This window comes from Lasioglossum baleicum, chromosome 16, assembly GCF_051020765.1.
Source record: "Lasioglossum baleicum chromosome 16, iyLasBale1, whole genome shotgun sequence".
Lineage (NCBI taxonomy): Eukaryota > Metazoa > Arthropoda > Insecta > Hymenoptera > Halictidae > Lasioglossum > Lasioglossum baleicum.
In genome coordinates this window covers 1,123,017-1,150,464 of record NC_134944.1, presented here as the reverse complement: position 1 = coordinate 1,150,464, position 27,448 = coordinate 1,123,017, and the positions used below count along the sequence as shown (strand labels likewise).

Below are 27,448 nucleotides of genomic sequence, written 5' to 3'. Positions count from 1 at the left end.
CGCGGAGAGTCCTTATTCTTTTAAGATTTCGACTTCGACTTCGTCTGCTAGCTCTTATAGTCTCGTCGCACAATGTACTCATAAATGAATCATGTTTCAGGAAGTGGTTCAGTTCAGAATGAAATAAAATAATGTTACACGCACTTTTTAAATAGCGTCATATATGGTGCAAGAAATATTCGTATAGAGTCAAATAGAATTATTTTTTTAGATATCTTCGTACGAAATACTGCCTCTAAATAACATTGTATATTAGTATTATAAGGCAATTACAGAATACCCAACCAGCACAGATACAGCTCAAAGATAGCAGAAAGATGTCTGCCGCTAGACATTCAAATGTCTGAAAGATGTCTGCGAATGTCTCCGGAAAGTCTCTACAAGGGCTCCGGAAGGTCGTTTGTTACAAAGTTGCCTGTCTTAAAGTGGTCTTGAGAATGACTGTTAGTCGTGTTTCAGGCATTGTAGAGACATGTTCCACGACTCTGTCGGGCATCTTTTAGGCGACTTTCAGAAGTCTCTTGAGCTTGTTAGAGAGACGTATTTATGCGAAAAGGGAGTGGGAGGGAAAAATCAATTTACGATAATAGTTTAAAGTAAACGAACAAATAGTTTATTATAATAATATATGTACTATTTATAAAATAAAAATATATATAAAATAATATATATAAAACATTAAAATTAATATATTAAATTCTAATATATATTAGAAATAAAGTATTAAAATTAAAATACAATATCACGCACTTAAAACATTAAAATTAATATACTTAAATTAAAATATAAAAATTGAAATGAAATATACAGTTGAAACATCAGAATCAGTATACAGGGTGGTCCACGCAACTTGCACACCAATAAATAACTTCCAAAGTATGCGTAAAATAAAATACTACATTCAGAATAAAATATCACGCACTTAAAACATTAGAATTAATATATTAGAAATAAAGTATTAAAATTAAAATACAATATCACGCACTTAAAACATTAAAATTAATACACTTAAATTAAAATATAAAAATTGAAATAAAATATACAGTTGAAACATCAGAATCAGTATACAGGGTGGTCCACGCAACTTGCACACCAATAAATAACTTCCAAAGTATGCGTAAAATAAAATACTACATTCAGAATAAAATATCACGCACTTAAAACATTAGAATTAATATATTAGAAATAAAGTATTAAAATTAAAATACAATATCACGCACTTAAAACATTAAAATTAATACACTTAAATTAAAATATAAAAATTGAATAAAATATACAGTTGAAACATCAGAATCAGTATACAGGGTGGTCCACGCAACTTGCACACCTATAATAACTTCCAAAGTATGCGTTGCACGAAAAAGTTTTGTATACAGAAGTTGCATGGTCTGAAGGGGTACATTATGTAGTGTATTATTTTTTTACAGGTGGACGCGTAAAGGACATGTGAAGGTCAACTTAATTTTTTTAAATGGAATGAGGTATTTTTTAATACATCAATGATGCAGCTGGACCTATGTATGTCGAAAAGTTAATAGTTCAGGAGATATTTCAATTTAAATAACTCTAAAATACCATTACTGTCGTACTAAGACGTTACATAAGTAAGTAAACATTAACGTCTTAGTACGACAGTAATGGTATTTTAGAGTTATTTAAATTGAAATATCCCCTGAACTACTAATTTTTCGACATACATAGGTTAGTACTTTTTTATAATGAATGTCCAGCTGCATAATTGATGTATTAAAAAATACCTCATTCCATTTAAAAAAATTAAGTTGACCTTCACATGTCCTTTACGCGTCCATCTACAAAAAAGCTACTAACATCTGATTAATGCTTATTCAGGGGGCCTGTTTCTGGCGCCTCACCCTGTATACTAAAATTAAAAAATATAAAAATTAAAATAAAATATAAAAGTGAAAATAAAATATTACTGATAATGTCTGTGGTTGTAAGGAAAAACGCCGCATGTCACACTTTCAAAAATTCGAGTTTATGCATTCATTGAGCTTTAGACTTTAGAGTATAGGATTTACAGTAGCGGACAAACGTTTAAGACCGCTCTAAAGAAGACGATAACTTTTTTAATATTGTACTATACGATTTGAACTTTTTTGGGAAGCTAGAGCAATTAGTTTACTAAAGGATGTGAAAAGAAATTTTTTCAAAAATTGCAATTGATCGGAATTGTTGAAAAAATACTAAAAGTTGATTTTTTAATTATTTTATGTGGGCCTATATTGAAAATTTAAAAAACACGTTTTGTGTAGATCTGTGTCAATCAAACATATCCTGAAAATTTCGTAAAAATCGGTCGACGTTGCAATGAGCTACAAACGTTTAAAGATGGTAGAAATTGCAGATTTTCACGATTTATTGCCGAAAATCTGCAATTTTTACCATCTTTAAACGTTTGTAGCTCATTGCAACGTCGACCGATTTTGACGAAATTTTCAGGATATGTTTAAATAAACAATCAACTTTTAGTATTTTTTCAACAATTCCGATCAATTGCAATTTTTGAAAAAATTTCTTTTCGCGTCCTTTAGTAAACTAATTGCTCTAGTTTCCCAAAAAAGTTCAAATCGTATAGTAAAATATTAAAAAAGTTATCGTCTTCTTTAGAGCGGTCTTACACTTTTGTCCGCTACTGTACATATTTACCAGAAAAAAAGTCATGGAAACACGTTTGGAAGGCTCAGACAACAATGCAATTTAACCAACCTCCTATGTCAAAGTATTAGCGATCGAAAGTGAAAGTATATGTGACATGCGGCGTTCTTCCTGATAACCACAGATATATTGAAATTAAAATCACTTGGTCACACTCGCTTTGTTCATGTTTCTTCCGGCTGCCGTCCACTTTGGCTTTCTCCGCTGCACCTTGAATAAGAATATCTTTGTTTATTAATTTGCACATGAATAATCATTATAATAATAATATTAAAATAAGGGTGATAATTACATATAACAAGGCTGGCCGTTCGATAATTTGCAAACGGTTTTTTGCCCTTCCGGCCCAATCAGCTATAGCAGACCGCCATGCCAGCACGTCAGTCATAATGATACCTAGACTTTCCTGGCAAAGTTGTAGCTGTTGTGCCCCCCGTATTGTGCACTTCTGCTGCCTAAAATAAAAAATTGTTATGTAGCATATCACATTCTGTTAATTTAATGAAAATGAAAGATAAACGTCAGCTATTTTAAGTGTATTTATTAAACAAGTCATTGGTCTCTTCGGCCTCCTTTGCTTTTCTTCTAGCCTTCGTGTAGCCGTCTAGAAGCATTATATAATTATTATTTTAATTATACATGTATGGTGTGTAACTACTTTAACTTACCAAAGGTACTGTTTTTGAAGATCTTTACAGAGAAGTGCTCCCACGAAGGTTGAGGCAGTTCACATTGTTGGATTGCGTTGCTCAATTTTGATTTGTGTACCGGTGGCCAATAACATTTGTCGTCTTCCAGCCAACTATTTGGCACCGCTTCTACCGTTCCGTCCGCCAAAAATTGGACAACGGTCCATGTATTTGTAGGCGTCTCCATTTGTGTGTATATATTCTAAGAATTGAAAAGTATGGTAAAATTTAGAGACTAATTTAAACATATATGTAATTACGACGTAAATATATTTAATTAAAGAATATATTTAGAAAAATAGCAAATAGAATGAAGGAATGGAAATATGACCAATTTTTGTTCATTTTTTGACTTCACACTTATTTACACATTAGGGCGGTAGACTCGTTTCCAGGATTGCAATCAATTGCAATCCCGCACCCTTGCAATCCTAGAAAAAGCAGTCTACCCCCTTACAATACCGAAAGTACTTTCTTTGACTTTCTTGCCAACCCCATAGTAAACTTCGAATATAGCGGAAGGGCATCAGCAAAAAACACTAACGGTAACAAATAACAGCAATGGAAGTACTTACTTTTGTAAATATACACTCGTCGGATAAATTATCACTATTACAATACACTAATACAATTAGACACTTCTCTAAACCTGGTGTCGACCGGTGTCGACTGGTGTCGACCATGTGCGCCGGACCAAAAATAGTAACTTCAACAGCGCCACTCGGGGTGAACTACGAAGACAGAGAAGCAGATATGTTTCTCGCAGGAAAGACACTGACAGAGAATATATGAAACAGCTTGATTTTTTCGATCACGCGGGTAAGCCGCATTTCGTGAAGAAGCAATATTTTTTTATGCTCTTTGTGTTGAAATATTCTCTGCATTATTGCGGGGTCCCGTACAGAGCCCTTTTTTGGATTTGGCTCTTGGAACTTTGTAAACAACAAAAGTGTACATTTTTATGGAAGAACTTTTTTTCTGTACACTTTTTCCAAATGCTCTTTGCGTTGAAATACTCTCTGTATTATTGCGGATTAGCATGCAGAGCTCTTTTTTCGAAAAAGTGCACAGAAAAAAGTTCTTCCTTAGAAGCTGTATCCCCCTACTCCACCCCACTCTTTACCGGCGGCGTAGGAAAAACAACGTCTCCGGAAAATGTCTCTCAGTCGCCAAAAAGATATCCTTTATGGAGACGTTGCATTTACGACTGAAATGAGACAGCTGAAAGACGTTCACCCTCTGCTGTGAAAACAACGTCTCCATAAAGATATCTTTTTGGCGACTAAAAGACGTATCTTTGGGACATAGACGTTCAGACGGGACGACGACATGAAACAGACATCTATGAGACGATGTGTGCTGGTTGGGTAGGTAATGTCAGCATTCTACTATATCATTCTTCTTCAACTTGACGAATATCTCGTCGATTGTGGAACTTTTACCGCTGTGGTATATCAGATCACTGTAACTTTCCCGTTATCCCCGCGCCCACTCGCGCCCACTTACCGGTCCCGCGGAATAACACAGGGGCTGGCAGTCTTTAATAGTATCTCGTCGGTGCTTTCAGTCAGTGTGGAATCAATTATTTCGGTCCTATGTTCGTTAAAATTGGTCGACGTAGAGAAAATCGTTGGGGAGTCCTCTTTACATGTCTAACTACGAGAGCCATACACATAGAACTGGCCTGCAGCCTAAATGCAAGCTCTGCAATAATGGCCTTACAGCGCCTAGCTGCCCGTAGAGGTACCCCCGCTACCATTTACAGTGATAATGGGACCAATTTTAAGGGCGCGAGTAGAGAAATCAAAGAAGCGATCGCCAAAATTGACAAAGAAAAACAACAAGAATATGCGTTAGCAAAGAAAATTAAATGGGTCTTCAATCCCCCGGATGCCCCTCACATGGGAGGAGTATGGGAACGTTTAATTAGATCGGTAAAAACTGCGTTGCACGTAATTTTACACGAACAGGCGCCAACGGAAGAAACTTTACACACACTGTTAACTGAGATAGAACATACCGTGAACTCGCGACCGTTAACGCACGTTTCCGTAGATCCGAGGGATAAGGAGGCGCTCACGCCAAACCATTTTTTAATTGGCACCTCGTCAGGAAACTTGAGGTTGGGTCGATACGAAGCTCACGATACATGTTTGAGAAAGCAATGACGAACAGCGCAACATTTCGCGGACGCATTTTGGAAACGATGGTTGCGCGAATATTTACCGTGTATAATAAATCGACCAAAATGGACCGAAAAAAGGGACCCGCTGAAACAAGGAGACCTTGTATTAATAATCGATATGCTAGCACCACGCAACGAGTGGAAAAAGGGAACTATTACTGATGTGTTTCCTGGGTCGGATGGTGGAGTACGAGTCGTAAAAGTACATACTCCATGGGGAATTTTTACGCGGCCGACGCATAAACTTATTAAGTTACTAAGTATAGATGAAGTACAAAATCCCTGAATTTGTACGAGGGGGAGGATGTTACGGATCCATTGTATGTTCATTGTATAATTCGGTTTAAGTTGTGTGTGTGTGTGTTGCGAATCAATAGATTAATTTGGTTACGGTTAAAATGTCCTCTCTTCGTGCAAAATATCTGTGTAAAATGTAAGAAGCGAACTACGTATGTGTATGTCGAACAAATATCGAAATAAACTAATAGCGTGCATAAAGTTAAGATTGTAGTAGCGATGGTACGATGCGGAGGTATTGTAAATTGCGTTCAAATATGGAATGGTATAATGATAAATCTGTAAATGTATAGAGTGTTGTTATGTGTGAAAGTGTGTAGAAAGGGAGGTACGCTTGATAGTGTCGAATCAAAACGTTATAAAAACACTCTCGCCGGCATCGCGTATTGTATGGGGACCGCCACATGGTCGGAAACCCCTGAAAGTGCCACGGGTAAGGTTGTTATTGACAACAGCCTAGGCCCGGTAGACCGTGAGGGGGTTGTGATCACCCCCTCCGAAACCAGGTCCACGAGCACGGTAAGATCGTAAGGATCGAACCGGGGCCGTTAGCCAGGCGAGGCCGGAGAGAGGGGGCTCAGCCGAAAATTGCCCCACTTCTAAGAGAGGAAGAGTGGGGCGGAGTATAAATATTGTAAGTTGACCGTGCGGAGCGTTAGAATAAGTATAATTGTACTTGAGGGTTGTCCAAATAAAATTTGTGAACAGTCAGCAACAATATTCGTTATTTGAATTGTTATTTCAATAATTTATTGTTAAAATAATTGTTTAAACAAATTTTTATAATTTGTATTTTCAATAATTTATTGAATTTCAATAATCTATTGAAATAACAATTTAAGTAACGAATATAGAAACAAATTATAAAAATTTGTACAAATTATAACAATTTGTTTAAACTATTATTTTAACAATAAATTATTGAAATTACAATTCAAATAACGAATGTAGAAACAAATTATAAAAATTTGTACAAATTATAAAAATTTGTTTAAACAATTATTTTAACAATAAATTATTGAAATAACAATTCAGATTCAGATAACGAATATAGAAACAAATTATAAAAATTTGTACAAATTATATAAAAATTTGTTTAAACAATTATTTTAACAATAAATTATTGAATAACAATTTAAGTAACGAATATAGAAACAAATTATAAAAATTTGTAAACAATTATTTTAACAATAAATTATTGAAATAACAATTCAAATAACGAATATGGAAACAAATTATACAAAAATTTGTTTAAACAATCATTTTAACAATAAATTATTGAAATAACAATTTAAATAACGAATATAGGAATAAATTATAAAAATTATGTTTATTTAAAGATTGTTTAAATTGTAAATAACGAAAAATATCTACTTACCTAATAAATATATAAGACCGAACTGACCGAACACAATACAGAATACAGAATACAGAATGATAGAACCGAAATGCGGAACTGAAATCCAGATTCGAAATCCAGAACCGAAAAATAACAGTTACAGAACCGAAATAATATCGGTTCTTCAGAACCGTAACCGTAACCGATATAAGCCAGAACCAATATTCTCGTAACAGTTATAACATCATTTCGGTTCTTCATAACTGTTTCGATCAGAACCGATATATAACAGTTTGAAACTGTTATTTCCAGAACCGTTTCAGTCCCTGCCACCACTACAAGGCAGTGATGCCAGAATCGGGGACGCGAGGACGCTTCCCCTCCAGCACAGGTTCCCCCTCTCTGACGGACCGTCCTCGCCGTAGCTTCTGCTGCGCACGCGCTACACACGAACGTACTTCTACTCTGCCCGTGTGAGTGCATGCTCGATTGCACGCGCGCTACACACCAAGCGTACCTCTACCATGTCCGTGTGACTACCTGCTCGACCGAACGCGTCGGCGACGCGTTCCTTCGATTTTCACCAATTTTCATGTTGCCGAAGTTTCGGAAGCACGAGTCGGAAAGTCGGGATCTGGAGACGGCGCGCATTTGAATCCCGGGACGGCGCGGCGCGGCGCGGTGCACATTTTGCTATAACTTTTGATCTAAAAAAGATATCAAAGCGAAATTTGGACTAAATTTTTTTTTTAAAAACCGGGTTTAATGGTTCATCCTAAAATATGTTTTGTATTTCTTAAAAAATTTTTCTCGTTGATTTTTAAAGTTAAGGTAGTCCAGAGGGCCCCCAACACAAATTGATTTTTAGTCGAACCATGCTCAATAAACAATTACGAAAAAATTTATAAATATTCCACTTAATAGCACACATGATTGAGATTTTTTTCAGATTTTTCAGATTATGCAGACATGTTTAAAAAAATTGAAAATCTCGAAACATTCGAAGAAAATGCATATTTCGTATTGAACTTTTCGAGATACCAGTTTTATAAAAATTCATTAGTCCGATATTATTGAAACAATTGTCCTTAATTTTTCTCAGAATTTTTTATAAATTGTATCGTTAAAAAATCAAAATCAATTTTTTCGATACTTCTTTGTTGATGTATTATGTAATACTGAATATTTTTATAATCAGAAAAATAATGTACAGACTTGATAATGCAATATAAAATATTTTATTTACGTTATATTTCAATATACATATGTGCATCACTCCTAACAATTTTGGTAATCACATAATTATTGTAACGACATTTTACATATATCAGGTCGTTAAGTATGAAACTAGACAAATAAAACACAAATTTCAAACACATTTGTCAAGTTTCATACATCTCCGGGTACGAAAATCGATTTTAAATGGTCCCTGCCTTTCTGTAACATAACAAAAAATTAGTTAAAGTCATGATTGTAAAGTATAGAATAAAATATTAATGTATAACTTTATAGTATGGTTTATACTTATCTTTTTTCTTTCAAGTCATTCTTGAATCTGCTAATATTGATTTTACGTTATCGCGATTTTAAATGGTCCTCTGCCTTTCTACAACATAAAAAGAAACACATAGTTAAAGTTATAATCACAAAGTACTTACAGAATGAAATATTAATGTAACGGTACACTTCGCTTTTGTTTGAAGTCATTCTTGAATCTGCTATTTCATTACCGCTGATACCCACGTGTTGCTATATTCAAGGAAAAAGTAGACATAATTAAAATCGTAATTCTAATTGCAATCTTGTAGGACTCAATATAAATAGTAACGTATACTTATCTTTTTTTATCGATGAATATGGTCACTCACTAAAATAAATTCCTAATAAGATAAAAAAATGTTAAAAACCCATTAAAAAGTATTAAAAACGCGACAAAGAAACTGGAGGCTGTTTACTATAATAATAATAATAATAATAATAATAGATTTTAATTTCCCATTTCGGGGTACAAACGCGGACCTCCGCTCCGCTTACAAACTTCACCTTGCTTATCTCTTCATTCTTAACTTAAATTTACACTTAAACGCGATAGAGAGAGAGCCCACCGTTCACTCATTCTTCACACATTCTTCTTCACTCATTCACATACTCTGGACCCCCGGTTCCGCTGCTCATCCTTTCTCTCATCTCTTCCACTCTCTTCATCCATACTGGAGGCTGTTTACTATATGAACTAAACTATCGAACGATTAACGAAGAAAACACGACCTCACTAGTTCGTAAACGAGTGCAAAGTTAATTGTTTATAACTTTGCGAGGGCGATGAATTTTCATATAAATGCTTTCTCGACATAAGGGATAAATGTCTGTCATCGACAGACATGGTGCGACTAGACTCCTGTCTAGCTTTCAAGGATGTGCGCACCACACACATGGAATTTAATAGGCCAGCGCCTATTTTATTCCTTTTTCGAGATTTTATGTCGGGAAGCAAAGAGAAAATTCGCTCGGCCTCGGCATTCGAGTGCGGAAGACATCTGACCGTGTTTATTAGAGAAGTTAAAAGGGGGAAACGAAGAACATGATTCGGGTCTGTTTGGTTACAGATGTCTACATTCTACAAGAATGAAGAGATAAGGAAGGTGAAGTTTCTAAGCGGAGCGGAGGTCCGCGTTTGTACCCCGAAATGGGAAATAAAATACTATTATTATTATTATTATTATTATTATAGTAAACAGCCTCCAGTTTCTTTGTCGCGTTTTTAATACTTTTTAATGGGTTTTTAACATTTTTTTATCTTATTAGGAATTTATTTTAGTGAGTGACCATATTCATCGATAAAAAAAGATAAGTATACGTTACTATTTATATTGAGTCCTACAAGATTGCAATTAGAATTACGATTTTAATTATGTCTACTTTTTCCTTGAACATAGCAACGCGTGGGTATCAGCGGTAATGAAATAGCAGATTCAAGAATGACTTCAAACAAAAGCGAAGTGTATCGTTACATTAATATTTCATTCTGTAAGTACTTTGTACTTATAACTTTAGCTATGTGTTTTTTTTATGTTGTAGAAAGACAGAGGACCGTTTAAAATCGCGGTAACGTAAAATCAATATTAGCAGATTCAAGAATGACTTCAAAGAAAAGAGAAGTGTATCGTTACATTAATATTTCATTCTGTAAGTACTTTGTACTTATAACTTTAACTATGTGTTTTTTTTTATGTTGTAGAAAGACAGAGGACCATTTAAAATCGCGATAACGTAAAATCAATATTAGCAGATTCAAGAATGACTTCAAAGAAAAGATAAGTATAAACTATACTATAAAGTTATACATTAATATTTTATTCTATACTTTGCAATCATGACTTTAACTAATTTTTTGTTATGTTACAGAAAGGCAGGGACCATTTAAAATCGATTTTCGTAACCGGAGATGTATGAAACTTGACAAATGTGTTTGAAATTTGTGTTTTATTTGTCTAGTTTCATACTTAACGACCTGATATATGTAAAATGTCGTTACAATAATTATGTGATTACCAAAATTGTTAGGAGTGATGCACATATGTATATTGAAATATAACGTAAATGAAATATTTTATATTGCATTATCAAGTCTGTACATTATTTTTCTGATTATAAAAATATTCAGTATTACATAATACATCAACAAAGAAGTATCGAAAAAATTAATTTTGATTTTTTAACAACGATACAATTTATAAAAAATTCTGAGAAAAATTAAGGACAATTGTTTCAATAATATCGGACTAATGAATTTTTATAAAACTGGTATCTCGAAAAGTTCAATACGAAATATGCATTTTCTTCGAATGTTTCGAGATTTTCAATTTTTTTAAACATGTCTGCATAATCTGAAAAATGTGAAAAAAATCTCAATCATGTGTGCTATTAAGTGGAATATTTATAAATTTTTTCGTAATTGTTTATTGAGCATGGTTCGACTAAAAATCAATTTGTGTTGGAGGCCCTCTGGACTACCTTAACCTTAAAAATCAACGAGAAAATTTTTTTAAGAAATACAAAACATATTTTAGGATGAACCATTAAACCCGGTTTTTAAAAAAAAAATTTAGTCCAAATTTCGCTTCGATATCTTTTTTAGATCAAAAGTTATAGCAAAATTTGCACCGCGCCGCGCCGCGCCGTCCCGGGATTCAAATGCGCGCCGTCTCCAGATCCCGACTTTCCGACTCGTGCTTCCGAAACTTCGGCAACATGAAAATTGGTGAAAATCGAAGGAACGCGTCGCTGACGCGTTCGGTCGAGCAGGTAGTCACACGGACATGGTAGAGGTACGCTTGGTGTGTAGCGCGCGTGCAATCGAGCATGCACTCACACGGGCAGAGTAGAAGTACGTTCGTGTGTAGCGCGTGCGCAGCAGAAGCTACGGCGAGGACGGTCCGTCAGAGAGGGGGAACCTGTGCTGGAGGGGAAGCGTCCTCGCGTCCCCGATTCTGGCATCACTGGGCACAGCCAGTGTCGCCAGAAAGTGACCGAACCGTCACTCGAGGGGAATACAAGGTACCCCCTCTCTGATGACCAGAGTAATGTGTGACACGTTGCGCGTGCGCGATGGAGACCATGATGGAGACGCAACAACGACTGACATTTCGCAGGTTTTAGCAGTGATGCCAGAATCGGGGACGCGAGGACGCTTCCCCTCCAGCACAGGTTCCCCCTCTCTGACGGACCGTCCTCGCCGTAGCTTCTGCTGCGCACGCGCTACACACGAACGTACTTCTACTCTGCCCGTGTGAGTGCATGCTCGATTGCACGCGCGCTACACAACAAGCGTACCTCTACCATGTCCGTGTGACTACCTGCTCGACCGAACGCGTCGGCGACGCGTTCCTTCGATTTTCACCAATTTTCATGTTGCCGAAGTTTCGGAAGCACGAGTCGGAAAGTCGGGATCTGGAGACGGCGCGCATTTGAATCCCGGGACGGCGCGGCGCGGCGCGGTGCACATTTTGCTATAACTTTTGATCTAAAAAAGATATCGAAGCGAAATTTGGACTGAATTTTTTTTTAAAAAACCGGGTTTAATGGTTCATCCTAAAGTATGTTTTGTATTTCTTAAAAAATTTTTCTCGTTGATTTTTAAAGTTAAGGTAGTCCAGAAGGCCCCCAACACAAATTGATTTTTAGTCGAACCATGCTCAATAAATAATTACGAAAAAATTTATAAATATTCCACTTAATAGCACACATGATTGAGATTTTTTTCAGATTTTTCAGATTATGCAGACATGTTTAAAAAAATTGAAAATCTCGAAACATTCGAAGAAAATGCATATTTCGTACTGAACTTTTCGAGATACCAGTTTTATAAAAATTCATTAGTCCGATATTATTGAAACAATTGTCCTTAATTTTTCTCAGAATTTTTTATAAATTGTATCGTTGTTAAAAAATCAAAATCAATTTTTTCGATACTTCTTTGTTGATGTATTATGTAATACTGAATATTTTTATAATCAGAAAAATAATGTACAGACTTGATAATGCAATATAAAATATTTTATTTACGTTATATTTCAATATACATATATGCATCACTCCTAACAATTTTGGTAATCACAATTATTGTAACGACATTTTACATATATCAGGTCGTTAAGTATGAAACTAGACAAATAAAACACAAATTTCAAACACATTTGTCAAGTTTCATACATCTCCGGTTACGAAAATCGATTTTAAATGGTCCCTGCCTTTCTGTAACATAACAAACAAAAAAAAAATTAGTTAAAGTCATGATTGCAAAGTATAGAATAAAATATTAATGTATAACTTTATAGTATAGTTTATATTTATCTTTTCTTTGAAGTCATTCTCTTGAATCTGCTAATATTGATTTTAAAACCAGCGCTTTTGGATTGGCTTAGCGAGGTGAGGGCGATAGATTTCTCGTTGGAATCAAATCAAGTTCCACTAGATCAAGTGGAGCTTTGTTCCAGATGCCACGATTATTTGGAAGAGGCAGTTAGGGATGGAATGGCGGAAGTTGAGGTGTTCACCTTAAAGAAAAATTGCTTAAGGTTTTATGTGACCTTATGCAATGAATTGAGAAATCGTCTTCCTCATGACGATATTTTCCTCACACAATTGACGGTCTTCAAATCGCCCGATTCCCTACTTAACAGCGACAGAGATTTAACTTTTCAAAATCTCGTAGCTGTCGCTAATAAATTAGGGAATTGGAGTGCCGCAGATCTACAAAAAGAGTGGGACTTCTTGTACTACGGCACTTCCCGGTCGCAGAGGGACCAATGGTCGAATCTGTCTATTGACGATATGTGGGTAGACATCTGTAACCAAACAGACCCGAATCATGTTCTTCGTTTCCCCCTTTTAACTTCTCTAATAAACACGGTCAGATGTCTTCCGCACTCGAATGCCGAGGCCGAGCGAATTTTCTCTTTGCTTCCCGACATAAAATCTCGAAAAAGGAATAAAATAGGCGCTGGCCTATTAAATTCCATGTGTGTGGTGCGCACATCCTTGAAAGCTAGATAGCTAGACAGGAGTCTAGTCGCACCATGTCTGTCGATGACAGACATTTATCCCTTATGTCGGGAAAGCATTTATATGAAAATTCATCGCCCTCGCAAAGTTATAATCAATTAACTTTGCACTCGTTTTCGAACTAGTGAGGTCGTGTTTTCTTCGTTAATCGTTCGATAGTTTAGTTCATATAGTAAACAGCTAACAGTATGGATGAAGAGAGTGGAAGAGATGAGAGAAAGGATGAGCAGCGGAACCGGGGGTCCAGAGTGTGTGATTGAGTGAAGAAGAATGTGTGAGGAATGAGTGAACGGTGTGCTCTCTCTCTCTCGTGTTTAAGTTAAGAATGAAGCGATAAGGAAGGTGAAGTTTGTAAGCCGAGCGGAGGTCCGTGTTTGTACCCCGAGATGGGAAGTAAAATACTATTATTATTATTATTATTATTATTATAGTAAACAGCCTACAGTTTCTTTGTCGCGTTTTTAATACTTTTTAATGGGTTTTTAACATTTTTTTATCTTATTAGGAATTTATTTTAGTGAGAGACCATATTCATCGATAAAAAAGGATATATCCTTTTACTTATAAGTATACGTTACTATTTATATTGAGTCCTACAAGATTGCAATCCCTAGTAGCATTTACGGTTGGCGTTTCGTTGGGCCTACGTTGGGGGTTTGCGTTGGGCAACCGTTAGAAATGTCGCTCTTTTTTGCAGTTGGGCCAACAGTCAGGGCCAACGTTGGGCCAACGTTCAGCCAACGTTGCGCCAGCGTCGGGCCAACGGTAATACCCAACGTAGGGCCAACGATCACGTCCAATGTCGGGCCAACGGTAATACCCAACGTAGGGCCAACGATCACGTCCAATGTCGGGCCAACGGTAATACCCAACGTAGGGCCAACGGTAATACCCAACGTAGGGCCTACATTACTATAATACGAAAAGCCAACAAAAGGATTCTTTCTGTAGGGTCAATTAATTATATACATATATATATGTGTATTATAAAAATATTTTATTTTTATATCTCACAATCAGTCATTTTGTGAGGTAACAATTTTTGCCTCACATATTATATTAATATATAAGTACTAACTTATTATGCACGCTAGCATATAACGGATTTCTTACATATATATGTACGAAATGTATACATATATTACATATTATAAAAGTAAGATTCCTTACATTACATATTATATTACGTACATAACACACATTGCACATTAGTAATATGACATTACATTCATATTACATACATAACACGTTGCACATTAGTAATATGATATTACATTCATATTACACCTCTTCAATAGTTCTGATAATTACAACAGTTCCGCTTAAGATGGTGAAACAAGAATCGGATAACGACGTACTTAAAATACAACTGTTTTTCGCAGTTATAGATATTGGCGTAGCTGCATGGCTGATGATCAATCTAACACTTGTGCCTCAGTAAAATCTGAAAGATGACATAGAAATTAATCTTACAACAAGAAAAGCAAAAGGAAACAAAATTGTTAATTGCAATTGAATGCATGCATAAATTACACACATTCTTTAGAAAGTATCTACAATACGTGGTAACACGTATAATTAAGTATAGGTATAAATAATTGTTAAACTAAACCACTCATTACTAATTTAACAATATACTTACAAATATTTGGCGTAGCTGCATCCATATGGCTGCTGTTCTACCGAACGATGATGCTGAATTGAATTAAATTAATGGTGTTGAATTAAATTCCACCACTTTGTACATTATCAAAATTTTTTGTTAATGAAATGAAGTAAAACACGCGACACAAAGAACGACCACTTCGACAGTTCGACACAGCACAGAAGAATGAAATAGTGAAAATCGACAAATACCAAATGACGATCGACGCTACATATATCTTGAACGACGGGTATTCGTCGTTGGTCCTATGTTGGGTATTCGTCGTTGACCCAACGTTGGGTATTCGTCGGCAAACTGACGTAATTTTTCTTCATTGGCCTTATGTTGGTTATTCGTCGTTGGCCCAACGTTGGGTATTCGTCGGCAAACTGACGTAATTTTTCTTCGTTGGCCTTATGTTGGGTATTCGTCGTTGGCCCTATGTTGGTTATTCGTCGTTGGCCCTACGTTGGGTATTCGTCGGCAAACTGACGTAATTTTTCTTCGTTGGTCCTATGTTGGGTATTCGTCGTTGGCCCAACGTTGGGTATTCGTCGGCAAACTGACGGTAATTTTTCTTCGTTGGCCTTATGTTGGGTATTCGTCGTTGGCCCTATGTTGGTTATTCGTCGTTGGCCCAACGTTGGGTATTCGTCGGCAAACTGACGGTAATTTTTCTTCGTTGGCCTTATGTTGGGTATTCGTCGTTGGCCCTATGTTGGTTATTCGTCGTTGGCCCAACGTTGGGTATTCGTCGGCAAACTGACGTAATTTTTCTTCGTTGGTCCTATGTTGGGTATTCGTCGTTGGCCCTATGTTGGGTATTCGTCGTTGGCCCAACGTTGGGTATTCGTCGGCAAACTGACGGTAATTTTTCTTCGTTGGCCTTATGTTGGGTATTCGTCGTTGGCCCTATGTTGGTTATTCGTCGTTGGCCCAACGTTGGGTATTCGTCGGCAAACTGACGGTAATTTTTCTTCGTTGGCCTTATGTTGGGTATTCGTCGTTGGTCCTATGTTGGGTATTCGTCGTTGGCCCTATGTTGGGTATTCGTCGTTGGCCCAACGTTGGGTATTCGTCGGCAAACTGACGGTAATTTTTCTTCGTTGGCCTTATGTTGGGTATTCGTCGTTGGCCCATGTTGGTTATTCGTCGTTGGCCCAACGTTGGGTATTCGTCGGCAAACTGACGGTAATTTTTCTTCGTTGGCCTTATGTTGGGTATTCGTCGTTGGCCCTATGTTGGTTATTCGTCGTTGGCCCAACGTTGGGTATTCGTCGGCAAACTGACGGTAATTTTTCTTCGTTGGCCTTATGTTGGGTATTCGTCGTTGGCCCTATGTTGGTTATTCGTCGTTGGCCCAACGTTGGGTATTCGTCGGCAAACTGACGTAATTTTTCTTCGTTGGTCCTATGTTGGGTATTCGTCGTTGGCCCTATGTTGGGTATTCGTCGTTGGCCCAACGTTGGGTATTCGTCGGCAAACTGACGGTAATTTTTCTTCGTTGGCCTTATGTTGGGTATTCGTCGTTGGCCCATGTTGGTTATTCGTCGTTGGCACAACGTTGGGTATTCGTCGGCAAACTGACGGTAATTTTTCTTCGTTGGCCTTATGTTGGGTATTCGTCGTTGGCCCTATGTTGGTTATTCGTCGTTGGCCCAACGTTGGGTATTCGTCGGCAAACTGACGGTAATTTTTCTTCGTTGGCCTTATGTTGGGTATTCGTCGTTGGCCCTATGTTGGTTATTCGTCGTTGGCCCAACGTTGGGTATTCGTCGGCAAACTGACGTAATTTTTCTTCGTTGGTCCTATGTTGGGTATTCGTCGTTGGCCCTATGTTGGGTATTCGTCGTTGGCCCAACGTTGGGTATTCGTCGGCAAACTGACGGTAATTTTTCTTCGTTGGCCTTATGTTGGGTATTCGTCGTTGGCCCTATGTTGGTTATTCGTCGTTGGCCCAACGTTGGGTATTCGTCGGCAAACTGACGGTAATTTTTCTTCGTTGGCCTTATGTTGGGTATTCGTCGTTGGCCCTATGTTGGTTATTCGTCGTTGGCCCTACGTTGGGTATTCGTCGGCAAACTGACGTAATTTTTCTTCGTTGGCCCTATGTTGGTTATTCGTCGTTGGCCCAACGTTGGGTATTCGTCGGCAAACTGACGGTAATTTTTCTTCGTTGGCCTTATGTTGGGTATTCGTCGTTGGCCCTATGTTGGTTATTCGTCGTTGGCCCAACGTTGGGTATTCGTCGGCAAACTGACGTAATTTTTCTTCGTTGGTCCTATGTTGGGTATTCGTCGTTGGCCCTATGTTGGGTATTCGTCGTTGGCCCAACGTTGGGTATTCGTCGGCAAACTGACGGTAATTTTTCTTCGTTGGCCTTATGTTGGGTATTCGTCGTTGGCCCTATGTTGGTTATTCGTCGTTGGCCCTATGTTGGGTATTCGTCGTTGGCCCAACGTTGGGTATTCGTCGGCAAACTGACGGTAATTTTTCTTCGTTGGCCTTATGTTGGGTATTCGTCGTTGGCCCATGTTGGTTATTCGTCGTTGGCACAACGTTGGGTATTCGTCGGCAAACTGACGGTAATTTTTCTTCGTTGGCCTTATGTTGGGTATTCGTCGTTGGCCCTATGTTGGTTATTCGTCGTTGGCCCAACGTTGGGTATTCGTCGGCAAACTGACGGTAATTTTTCTTCGTTGGCCTTATGTTGGGTATTCGTCGTTGGCCCTATGTTGGTTATTCGTCGTTGGCCCAACGTTGGGTATTCGTCGGCAAACTGACGTAATTTTTCTTCGTTGGTCCTATGTTGGGTATTCGTCGTTGGCCCTATGTTGGGTATTCGTCGTTGGCCCAACGTTGGGTATTCGTCGGCAAACTGACGGTAATTTTTCTTCGTTGGCCTTATGTTGGGTATTCGTCGTTGGCCCTATGTTGGTTATTCGTCGTTGGCCCAACGTTGGGTATTCGTCGGCAAACTGACGGTAATTTTTCTTCGTTGGCCTTATGTTGGGTATTCGTCGTTGGCCCTATGTTGGTTATTCGTCGTTGGCCCAACGTTGGGTATTCGTCGGCAAACTGACGTAATTTTTCTTCGTTGGCCCTAGGTTGGGGATTTGTTGGCAAAACCACTAACCATGCCCCACCATTCCCCAACAAACTCCCAACCGTTGGCCACCGTTGGCCAACCGTAAATGCTACTAGGGTTGTAATTATACCTTTGACTATGTGTTTTTTTATGTTGTAGAAAGGCAGAGGACCATTTAAAATCGATTTTCGTAACCGGAGATGTATGAAACTTGACAATTGTGTTTGAAATTTGTGTTTTATTTGTCTAGTTTCAGTCTAATGAAATTTTAATACACAGAATTAGCGAGGAATGCAAATCATTTATAGGAATATTAGCGTACGGGTTCGTTAAACCGGAGTTTTCGGTGGATAATAATCTGGACAAATTAAATGTAGAAGATACAACGATATTATTGCCGTTAAATGAAATTTATATTGGGGCAGCAGCAACCAAATTGATAGATGTTTTAAGAGAAAGTCAGCCCCAGGAAGTCACACAATTCTATACAAATATTCAACAATTTTATAAAAATGCGTACAAAGAGTCCATCAAAAGACTTCCGGTTAACGACAAATTTGTAAATGCATTGAATTTTTTAGATCCAAACGTAGCATTAGATCACAGTAAACACGTAGGTCAAATCGATATCATTGCAGAACATTTTCCATCCAAAGTGACAGCTGAAATAGCAATTGACCAATGGTTCACATTGTCTGCGGGTTCAACATATGAACAAAAAGAACAGTTTAAAAAATTAGATGTTATAGCATTTTGGAGCACCGTAAGAAATTTAAAAGATTGTTCAGGTGAATTAATGTATGGCGAACTTGCAAAACTAGCATTTATATGCCTATCACTACCGCATTCCAATGCAGATGTGGAAAGGTATTTTTCAATAATCACGGACATGAAAAATTTAAAAAGAAATTGCTTAGGTACGCAGATGCTTTCCGCTATAACTAGAATTAAATTATATTTAAAGTCAAAGAACGTTGATGCATGCAGCTACAATGTACCGGACAATGTGTTGGAATATTTTAATTCTGACATGTACCACAGCAAAGAAGTACCTTCCGAATTAGATGGGATCTTGCTCCCTGACGAAACCGAAAATAGCAGCAGTGAGAGTGATACATGTTGAATATTAGTTTGATTATTACGTGTGTGTGTGTGTGTATGTGTATATTTATATCATATTGTATTTTATTGTATACTATCATGTACAAGTACGTCTACACTTGAATACCTAACGCGCTCAACCAACCGAGCTGGTGTATATTATTATGTATAATATATTTATTATATTCAGTATTCAATTCTACAATTCGTTTCGCCTTCCCAATAATCCCAATACCAAACTTTCGAATATATGCATTGAAAAAGGTAGTTTCAAAATCCACAGTGTGAAAATTCATACTTCATACTTCGCTTCACGACTGAAACTCCCACAATTCATTTTATTTATAATAAAGAATCTTTACAATGTCTATTTAGATCGATTCATATTATTAATTTCATTAAGTACGTATATGTACATGAGTTCGATACGATACGCGGCAATAACCTAAAACCTGCGAAATGTCATATCATCTCATCTGTCATCGTTGCGTGTGTGTGCGTCCCCGTCCCCATCGCGCACGCGCAACGTGTCCCCCATTTGCCCCTACTCAATCCCCGTCGCGCACGCGCAACGTGTCTCCCATTTGCCCCACTCAATCCTAAAGCGATGGAATAGGATAGTGGAAGGGGAAAAGTAGGAGAGTACCTGGTTGCGATCTCACAACCATCTGGCAGCACTGATACCATCAGTGCTGCCAGATGAGGGGAATCACGCCGATATGAGGTACCCCCTCTCTGATGACCAGAGTAATATGTGACACGTTGCGCGTGTGCGACGGGGATTGAGTGAGGCAAATGGGAGACACGTTGCGCGTGCGCGATGGGGACGCAACAATGGCATGACATTTCGCAGGTTTTAGGTTATTGCCGCGTAAAATTCACCCATTTACTTATTTCACATACTATGTAATTATTGATCCCTTTATGTCTATGTTGTGAGTTGTATTTCTTTAAAATATAACGTTACAAATAAAACGTAATTTGTCAATTTATCGTGTAGAAGAAAAATGAGTGAATTTATTATCCCAGTCTCTTTTATGCAACTATTTTTGAGAAGCGTATGAGGGTTAACAGTGTTAAAATATATTATGATTTATTGATTTTACTGGAATGTAACTCAGTACTACATACATACAGATTTCAAAATTTTTTCAATTGTACATATAAAAGAAAGCATTCATACTTCGCTTCACGACTGAAACTCCCACATGTTACAATTCATTTTATTTATTATATAATAAAGAATGTTTACAATGTCTATTTAGAACGAACCATATGATTTATTTCATTAAGTACGTATATGTACACGAGTACGATACGATACGCGGCAATAACCTAAAACCTGCGAAATGTCATGTCATCTCATCTGTCATCGTTGCGTCCCCATCGCGCACGCGCAATGTGTCTCCCATTTGCCCCACTCAATCCTAAAGCGATGGAATAGGATAGTGGAAGGGGAAAAGTAGGAGAGTACCTGGTTGCGATCTCACAACCATCTGGCAGCACTGGATACCATCACCATCACCAACCATCACTGAGTTCGGTCACTTTCTGGCGACACTGGTTGCGTTGCAGCGGCATTTGTAAATATAACCTAAAAGTCATAACAAACATTGATCATGAAAGAAACGAGGTGACAGTATAACTACAATAAATAAATGGTAAATATCATACAATCTCTCTCATATACACCCTATCGTAATAAATAAATAAATACATCGTAATAAATAAATAATGACAATTATTTAAACTAATCTTATAGCAATATAAATTTACAAACCAATCCAATTTGACAAATATAGATCGTACAAGAGAAAAGAAGCCAAAACTGTTCTCTCTAAATACCACAGAAAATACATCGTTCTTAGCAAAATGAGTTTTAACAAAATCAAGAACATTATAGAGGAAGGCGACGTAGTAGTTCTATACTTAGGACCGACCAACATGCATCCCCTAGAAATAAAATCACAGATTCAGAATAAAAAGGGTAACATGGTCGACAATGTTTTTCAAACAACTTACGGAGCGCTTAAAGTTATATCACTGGTTGGACAAAGGTACGGCACCAAGGTGCAGCTATCGCGTGGATGGGGATATGTACTTCAACCAACTCCGGAACTCTGGACGTTAACGGTTCCCCATAGGACACAGATTTTATACAGCCCCGACATAAGTCTCATCATCTATCTAATGAACTTGATACCAGGCAGCGTGGTCATCGAAACAGGTCTTGAACACATTCTTATATTCTTTTACATTTGCTTTCAAACGTATAAATGCCTGACAGTAAATGCGAATTTACTGTACTAGTCTTAATTTTTGTTACGTGTCTTTTGGTTTCGTCTGTTCTTATAGGTACAGGAAGCGGCTCTCTTTCACACGCATTGGCTCGCACGGTTCGTCCCCACGGACACCTGTACACGTTCGACTTCCACGAGCAACGAGTGAACGTTGCACGCTCAGAATTTCACAGGCACGGACTCGGTGAGTTTGTAACGGTGACGCATAGAGACGTGTGCAAGGAAGGGTTCGGAGAGGAATTGAAAAGCAAGGTGGATGCGATATTTCTGGACCTCCCGCATCCCTGGCTGGCCATCGATCATGCTCTGCAAGCTCTCAAAAAGTCAGGTATGGAATAGTTTCATTTATTTTCATAGTAATCAATGTAATTTATTACATAGAAGGAACGCACGAACAATTGTTTAATTTTCAGGTGGAAAACTCTGCTCCTTCTCTCCCTGTATCGAACAAGTGCAGCGTACTTGCTTAAAATTACTGACCAAGGGGTTTATCGAGCTGAACACGTTCGAATGTCTGCAAAGAGAAGTGAGCGTGCAGTACAAGAATCTCTCTACACTGGATTTAGAGTGCTTGAAGCACGAGGTTGGTCGATACAGTCTTCCTTTGTATAGTGTCACTTTCGTCTCTTTATTTCTTCTGTTCTGTTAGAGAAAAAATTATGAAAAAATTCACGAACATTCTACAAGGGGGAACAAACAATAGTGAATTATTTCAAAATTTTCTGTCGCGGCGTCGATTTTCTACCTCTCTATCTGGGTTAGACTACGCACGAATTATGCTTTGTTTCCTTCTGTTCTGCTCGACAAACAAATACCAAATAATTCATGAACGTTCTACCTAATAATTCAGACGTCTGTGAATTATTTCAAAATGTTCCATTGCGAGATCAATTCTCGAAAAAATGTGGAAGCTTAAACTTGAGATGATTTGGTTGACCTCTATGTAACACTATGCGAGGGAAGACTGTGGATACGATGTAACAGTATCAAACGAATGGACAAAGCGTTACCCGTTTTACCATTCAAAAAACTCTGTAGAAAAATATTAAAATTATTACGAGTTTCGAAACGCTAACACGAACTTCTTCAACTATGTTTCAGCACGTAAGCGAAGATATGGCACAACAACGTAAAAGCGAAGGGCCCGATCAAACGAAACTTCTCACCGTAACACATGCACACTCCCTGCCTGGTCATACCGGCTTCATTACAATCGCTATGCTGCCCCCATCTTACGCGCGGAAGCCAGAAGTCAGTTTGGAATCTATAGACTGACTGGTGGACTGGGGATCTACATTTTCACCAAGAAATGTACAAAAAAATACAGTAATTTATTAGAAAAGATTTAACGTAACAAAGTAATATTTTTACTTCGAAGATCCACAGTCTACCTATCGTCTCATTATTTATGCCACGTCGAATGTACGATCTCAGATCAGTATACTAAAAGTGAAGGAATCATCCGCAGATCTTGTTCCGTTGTTTGTACACGTAATTCCGTAAAGACTCAGTCTCTACGTCTCCGCTTTGTTGGGATTCCAAGACAGGTAATCGACTCGCGTAGCAGCCTGATACTCCTTCACCAAGTACTCTACGACTTCTCTGGAGTTGTCCAGCTCATCCAGATTATCCTCGAACATTTTCTCTTTGCGGAACTGCTCCAGAAACGCTTCTCGCTTTCGCAGTTTGTCGTACTGCTGTAAGGCACGGTCGAACAACTGAAACGAAGCGCGCGTTCAATTTAGATAGGACGTTTACACTTACACCTAGGTAAACGACTTACCGATGATATGTTAGTATGGTTGGCTAACATCAAGCCAGACACTCTATGAGTGCTCTGTATGTACGGAGACTTCCTGGACAGAGCCACCTGTATGCTAGCGGGACCCCAAGGTATGAACTGCGCCAGCTTCCGCTCTCTTATTCTCTGCAGCGACTTATGAACTTGCGTTGGATCCACTTCGCCCTGTGGAGAATGTCTGTAATAAGTATACGATACTCGTTCGAATGACTGGTACTCGCCTGTATGATATTTAAAATAGATATGTAGCAATGAGAGGCGTTCCGGTCCAGTGCTGTGGAGACCATCATGTTCTTCGGCTGCAGCAAGCGTCTCATGACGTCTAATACTGAAGTTTTCCTCACCGATGCTCCCTGTTCATTCGGAAATGAAAAATAAAGATGCGAACACGAGTTTCATTGAAACAGCTACGTACTTCTTGGTCCGTGGTGAGCGGAGTGTAACCAGTCATGAGAAAGTGCAGCCGTGGAGTTGGAATCAGCGGAGCGATCAAGCCCACCAGATCGTTGTTCATGTAGGAAGGGTACCTGATGTATCGATAAAACAGCGTTTAGTTTAAAATACAAAGCGAAAACTGCCCGTAGAGGTTTTTCGAAAAACCCGTGAGTCTTCGGAGAAATTCCCCTCAATTTAGAACTTGAAATTTGTCTTAATTTAAACTTGAAAAATTTCTCTTTCAATGACTAAGGCCAGTTTTTAGATAAATTACTGTACCGAAGTGTAGTTGTGCTGACAGACATTATCGTAGAGACCAGCTGGTTGATCTGCGTGAAGCTTGGGTTCTGAATATGCAGTCTATCTGACGCTATTCTGTTAAGCGCTGTATTGTCTAAAACAACAACACAATCAGCACATTGTGTTAGTCTCTTCAACGTTAGCAGAGAGTTATACGGTTGCACTACCACATCGCTAGAAAATAAAAAGCATCGTTCACTTTGCAATCTACCACGGTGAGATTCTCTTATCTTAAATGTACCTTATTTCATCTTGGTTTGGAAACACGCTGTAGGTTTCAATAAGCTTTTTTGGATATCTGTCTGCCAGAGATTCCAGCATGAACGAACCCATGCCCGATCCCGTACCACCTGCTATCGAGTGACAGAGAACGAATCCCTGAAAGTTTTAGAGAATGTTGGAACATTTAAAAAGTTTACGTTGCTCGTACAATTAGAGTTTAGAGACGTACCTCTAAACTGTCGCTTCCATCAGCCTCTCTGTCCAAAATATCGAAAATCTCTTCCTGAAGCTTCTCTCCTTGGTGGTAGCCTGATGCCCAGTTATTTCCTGCGCCTCCTCCGTGTTTCGATAAGTAAATGTTCTCCGGGTTGTACAACTTGCAAATAATGTTTATCGATACATTACATTTGTTCAAAGAAATGATATTTGCTATTACAGATGCTTACTGTACCTTGGAATATGGGGAATTCATGATTGTGTGAATAACTCTAGGTTCTAGATCTAATAATACTGCTCTCGGTATATAATGCTCGTCATCCGATTGATAGAAAAATACATCCTTTCTGTCGGTTCCCTCGGTAGCGTAATCCTCTAAAATACCCTCTGGACTGATGCCGTGCTCGGCACATAGTTTCTTCCAAAATTCAAATCCAACTGAAAGATGTTGGAAATCAATTCGAATATATATATATACATATATATATACTAATTTTATATAAATCTCCGATATGCTGGTCGAAAGTTCAGTTCTCTATGGAATTTGCAAAATATAATAATTGTGAATTGTGTAAACTCATTAGGCTGAGGATTTTTATAGAATTTTCAATTTTTGTAGAGAAATTTGAAGAAAGAATTATTTTCATTGGTAATAACATTTGTAGATCGAAAATAAATAAAAATCGTACGAAATTCTGTTGAATTTAATGCTACAGCATTTTTTTTAACATTTCTGTAAGCCGTTAAATGAATAAAGATCCGCAGTCTACTGATAATTGATGATTTGTACGAAATATCGAAATTCTAGATGTATGTGAAAAATTTCTGCACTCACTTTGGTTGCCGCATTGGCCTAACTGCAAAGTAATCATTTCGCAAGGCATCTTGATTATGTTATTTTGATAGAATTTTTTACGCGGGATGGATTCTCTGAAATTTTTGCACTTTTTATCGACGCATTCGAGACTTTCAATCTTTTTAGAATGAATTTAACTGATGATAGCGTTTATTTATAAGGTGTATATGAATATATTTCACGTCAGTAAAGGTTTCATTAGTTTAGAAAATAAATAGTTATTGCTATTGTTTTCGTTTCTGGATGGTATTCAATGGTATTATGGTACGTATATATATGTCAATTAGTGGTGAACATAGACATATAGAGATAGACTGCGCCGTCTTATGGGCGAGTTGAAGCCCACAATGGCGGCGCGCGGTACAAAGAGTGAGAGAGAGAGCATTAGCCGGGGTCCATAGCGCTCTCTTTCTATATGATGTGTCGACCATGAAGTAAGAGTAAGGAGATCTATCTGTACAGTGTACAGTTTGGAAGTGGCGACAAAACTTGTTCCCGTATTGGGGAGGTACGCCAAATGGAATGGTATGAACAGAGAATGTCAGTGTCAAACGATGAAACGGAAAGGTTAGAAATATATGGTTATGTTATGACAGGACGTGCAAATACGCAAAATTTGAAGAAAAAGAATGTTATAAATTTTTTAAAAAGATTTTCAAAATCTGATTATTTTTGTAAAATAAAGAGGTAGTATCTTATAATATAATTAAAAGTAGTTGTAATAAAGTAGTTTTCTTATAATGTAATTAAAAGTACAACAAGTTTTTACACATAATAGGATTTGTTTCTTTTACAACTATTTATATTATGTATAAATATTACATACTATAGCATCCTTTAATATTGTTGCTTCTTTTTCCCTACAGCAATATACATACATGTATTCATATTGATTTCAAATTTGTTGAATACAAAATTATATCTATATGTCCGTATAGATATGTAAATTATTCTCTGGTACAGTGTGTGTTCTTCTCTCTGTAATATATTTAATTATATTAACTTTAATTAATGTAAAAGTAGTTTATTTATAGAATATAATTTATTTCTTTTGAATGGAATTTTGTAATTTATATATATAACGCTTCACAACATCATGGGTTTGTCGATATAGGACAAATCACTACAACCCCGCCTCATCGCTCAATACATTAGGTATTACTTATAGAAAAAAATGTTAGTGAGGACATGAAGAGCAAGATCTTAACCATATCCTATAGGACTGCCCAAAGTACACAGAAGAAAGATAATCCTTTCACAGGAAATTAGAAATATAAGGATGGAGAGGTCCATATCACATTGATTCATTTGTGAAAGATCTAGACACAAGTGCACTTAAATCAATTAGCCACTTCCTAACCAAAATAAATGTCAATTTTATTTAAGTCAGTGCTTGCCATTAGAATCCTATACATAGAAGCACATAATTTTAACGTATCACTCATTAGTACTAGACGACGCATTAATTAACGTGCAATAACTTTGCCAAAGAAACTTTAAAAGCTGTAAGATTTTAACCTCTATTAATACTATTGTATATAATATATGTTATTGTTACCACTGTGTATTTTCTATTAACCCAATACTACCATTAATATTGTATTTTATATCATTATTTTTGTACTGTTAACCTAGTTCGTAAGGATAGAATGTATTTAATAAGTTTTGTATCATAATTACCAGCTTATGGACCTAACCTGGCCTAAAGCCTTATTTAGTTCTTCACCGGTC

The 27,448-nt window shown here is 37.4% G+C and overlaps 4 protein-coding genes across 5 annotated transcripts; 1 reads left to right on the top strand and 3 right to left on the bottom strand.

The window, feature by feature from the left end:
- Nucleotides 1–590: 590 nt before the first annotated feature.
- LOC143216789 (uncharacterized) lies at nucleotides 591–5,058 on the bottom strand. Its single transcript, XM_076440187.1, has 4 exons — nucleotides 3,944–5,058; nucleotides 3,348–3,570; nucleotides 2,972–3,283; nucleotides 591–2,889 (listed from the first exon to the last, which is right to left on the bottom strand). The coding sequence occupies exons 1-3, from the start codon at nucleotides 4,049–4,051 to the stop codon at nucleotides 3,210–3,212; spliced, it is 405 nt and encodes a 134-aa protein (XP_076296302.1). The 5' UTR covers nucleotides 4,052–5,058; the 3' UTR covers nucleotides 591–2,889; nucleotides 2,972–3,209.
- Nucleotides 5,059–12,274: 7,216 nt separating this feature from the next.
- LOC143216772 (uncharacterized) lies at nucleotides 12,275–20,259 on the bottom strand. Its single transcript, XM_076440155.1, has 2 exons — nucleotides 15,396–20,259; nucleotides 12,275–15,197 (listed from the first exon to the last, which is right to left on the bottom strand). The coding sequence occupies exon 1, from the start codon at nucleotides 16,934–16,936 to the stop codon at nucleotides 16,610–16,612; it is 327 nt and encodes a 108-aa protein (XP_076296270.1). The 5' UTR covers nucleotides 16,937–20,259; the 3' UTR covers nucleotides 12,275–15,197; nucleotides 15,396–16,609.
- A 35-nt stretch (nucleotides 20,260–20,294) lies between these two features.
- Trmt61 (tRNA methyltransferase 61) lies at nucleotides 20,295–23,245 on the top strand. Of its 2 annotated transcripts, none has more exons than XM_076440154.1 (5): nucleotides 20,295–21,248; nucleotides 21,350–21,814; nucleotides 21,943–22,215; nucleotides 22,301–22,470; nucleotides 22,989–23,245. In XM_076440154.1, exons 2-5 carry the CDS (start codon nucleotides 21,460–21,462, stop codon nucleotides 23,160–23,162), a joined length of 972 nt encoding a protein of 323 aa, XP_076296269.1. In that variant the 5' UTR covers nucleotides 20,295–21,248; nucleotides 21,350–21,459; the 3' UTR covers nucleotides 23,163–23,245. The 2 variants fall into 2 exon arrangements, with proteins under 2 accessions (XP_076296269.1, XP_076296268.1); XM_076440153.1 differs by having other exon boundaries at nucleotides 20,296–21,248; nucleotides 21,390–21,814.
- LOC143216770 (tubulin gamma-2 chain) lies at nucleotides 22,217–25,986 on the bottom strand. The gene is made up of 9 exons (XM_076440152.1): nucleotides 25,697–25,986; nucleotides 25,097–25,299; nucleotides 24,875–25,021; nucleotides 24,665–24,801; nucleotides 24,403–24,597; nucleotides 24,104–24,215; nucleotides 23,910–24,041; nucleotides 23,671–23,853; nucleotides 22,217–23,605 (listed from the first exon to the last, which is right to left on the bottom strand). Exons 1-9 carry the CDS (start codon nucleotides 25,743–25,745, stop codon nucleotides 23,402–23,404), a joined length of 1,362 nt encoding a protein of 453 aa, XP_076296267.1. The 5' UTR covers nucleotides 25,746–25,986; the 3' UTR covers nucleotides 22,217–23,401.
- Nucleotides 25,987–27,448: the final 1,462 nt, after the last annotated feature.

Coding starts and splice junctions, on each gene's coding strand:
- LOC143216789 (XM_076440187.1), bottom strand. CDS start 4,051: ATGGTCGACACCAGTCGACACCGGTCGACACCAGGTTTAGAGAAGTGT. Junction 3,571..3,943: donor ACGAGTGTATATTTACAAAA/GTAAGTACTTCC, acceptor TTCAATTCTTAG/AATATATACACACAAATGGA. Junction 3,284..3,347: donor CTTCAAAAACAGTACCTTTG/GTAAGTTAAAGT, acceptor TAATGCTTCTAG/ACGGCTACACGAAGGCTAGA.
- LOC143216772 (XM_076440155.1), bottom strand. CDS start 16,936: ATGGGCCAACGACGAATACCCAACATAAGGCCAACGAAGAAAAATTAC.
- Trmt61 (XM_076440154.1), top strand. CDS start 21,460: ATGAGTTTTAACAAAATCAAGAACATTATAGAGGAAGGCGACGTAGTA. Junction 21,815..21,942: donor CAGCGTGGTCATCGAAACAG/GTCTTGAACACA, acceptor CTGTTCTTATAG/GTACAGGAAGCGGCTCTCTT. Junction 22,471..22,988: donor TAGAGTGCTTGAAGCACGAG/GTTGGTCGATAC, acceptor ACTATGTTTCAG/CACGTAAGCGAAGATATGGC.
- LOC143216770 (XM_076440152.1), bottom strand. CDS start 25,745: ATGCCTTGCGAAATGATTACTTTGCAGTTAGGCCAATGCGGCAACCAA. Junction 25,022..25,096: donor TGAATTCCCCATATTCCAAG/GTACAGTAAGCA, acceptor ATTATTTGCAAG/TTGTACAACCCGGAGAACAT. Junction 24,802..24,874: donor ATGGAAGCGACAGTTTAGAG/GTACGTCTCTAA, acceptor TAAAACTTTCAG/GGATTCGTTCTCTGTCACTC.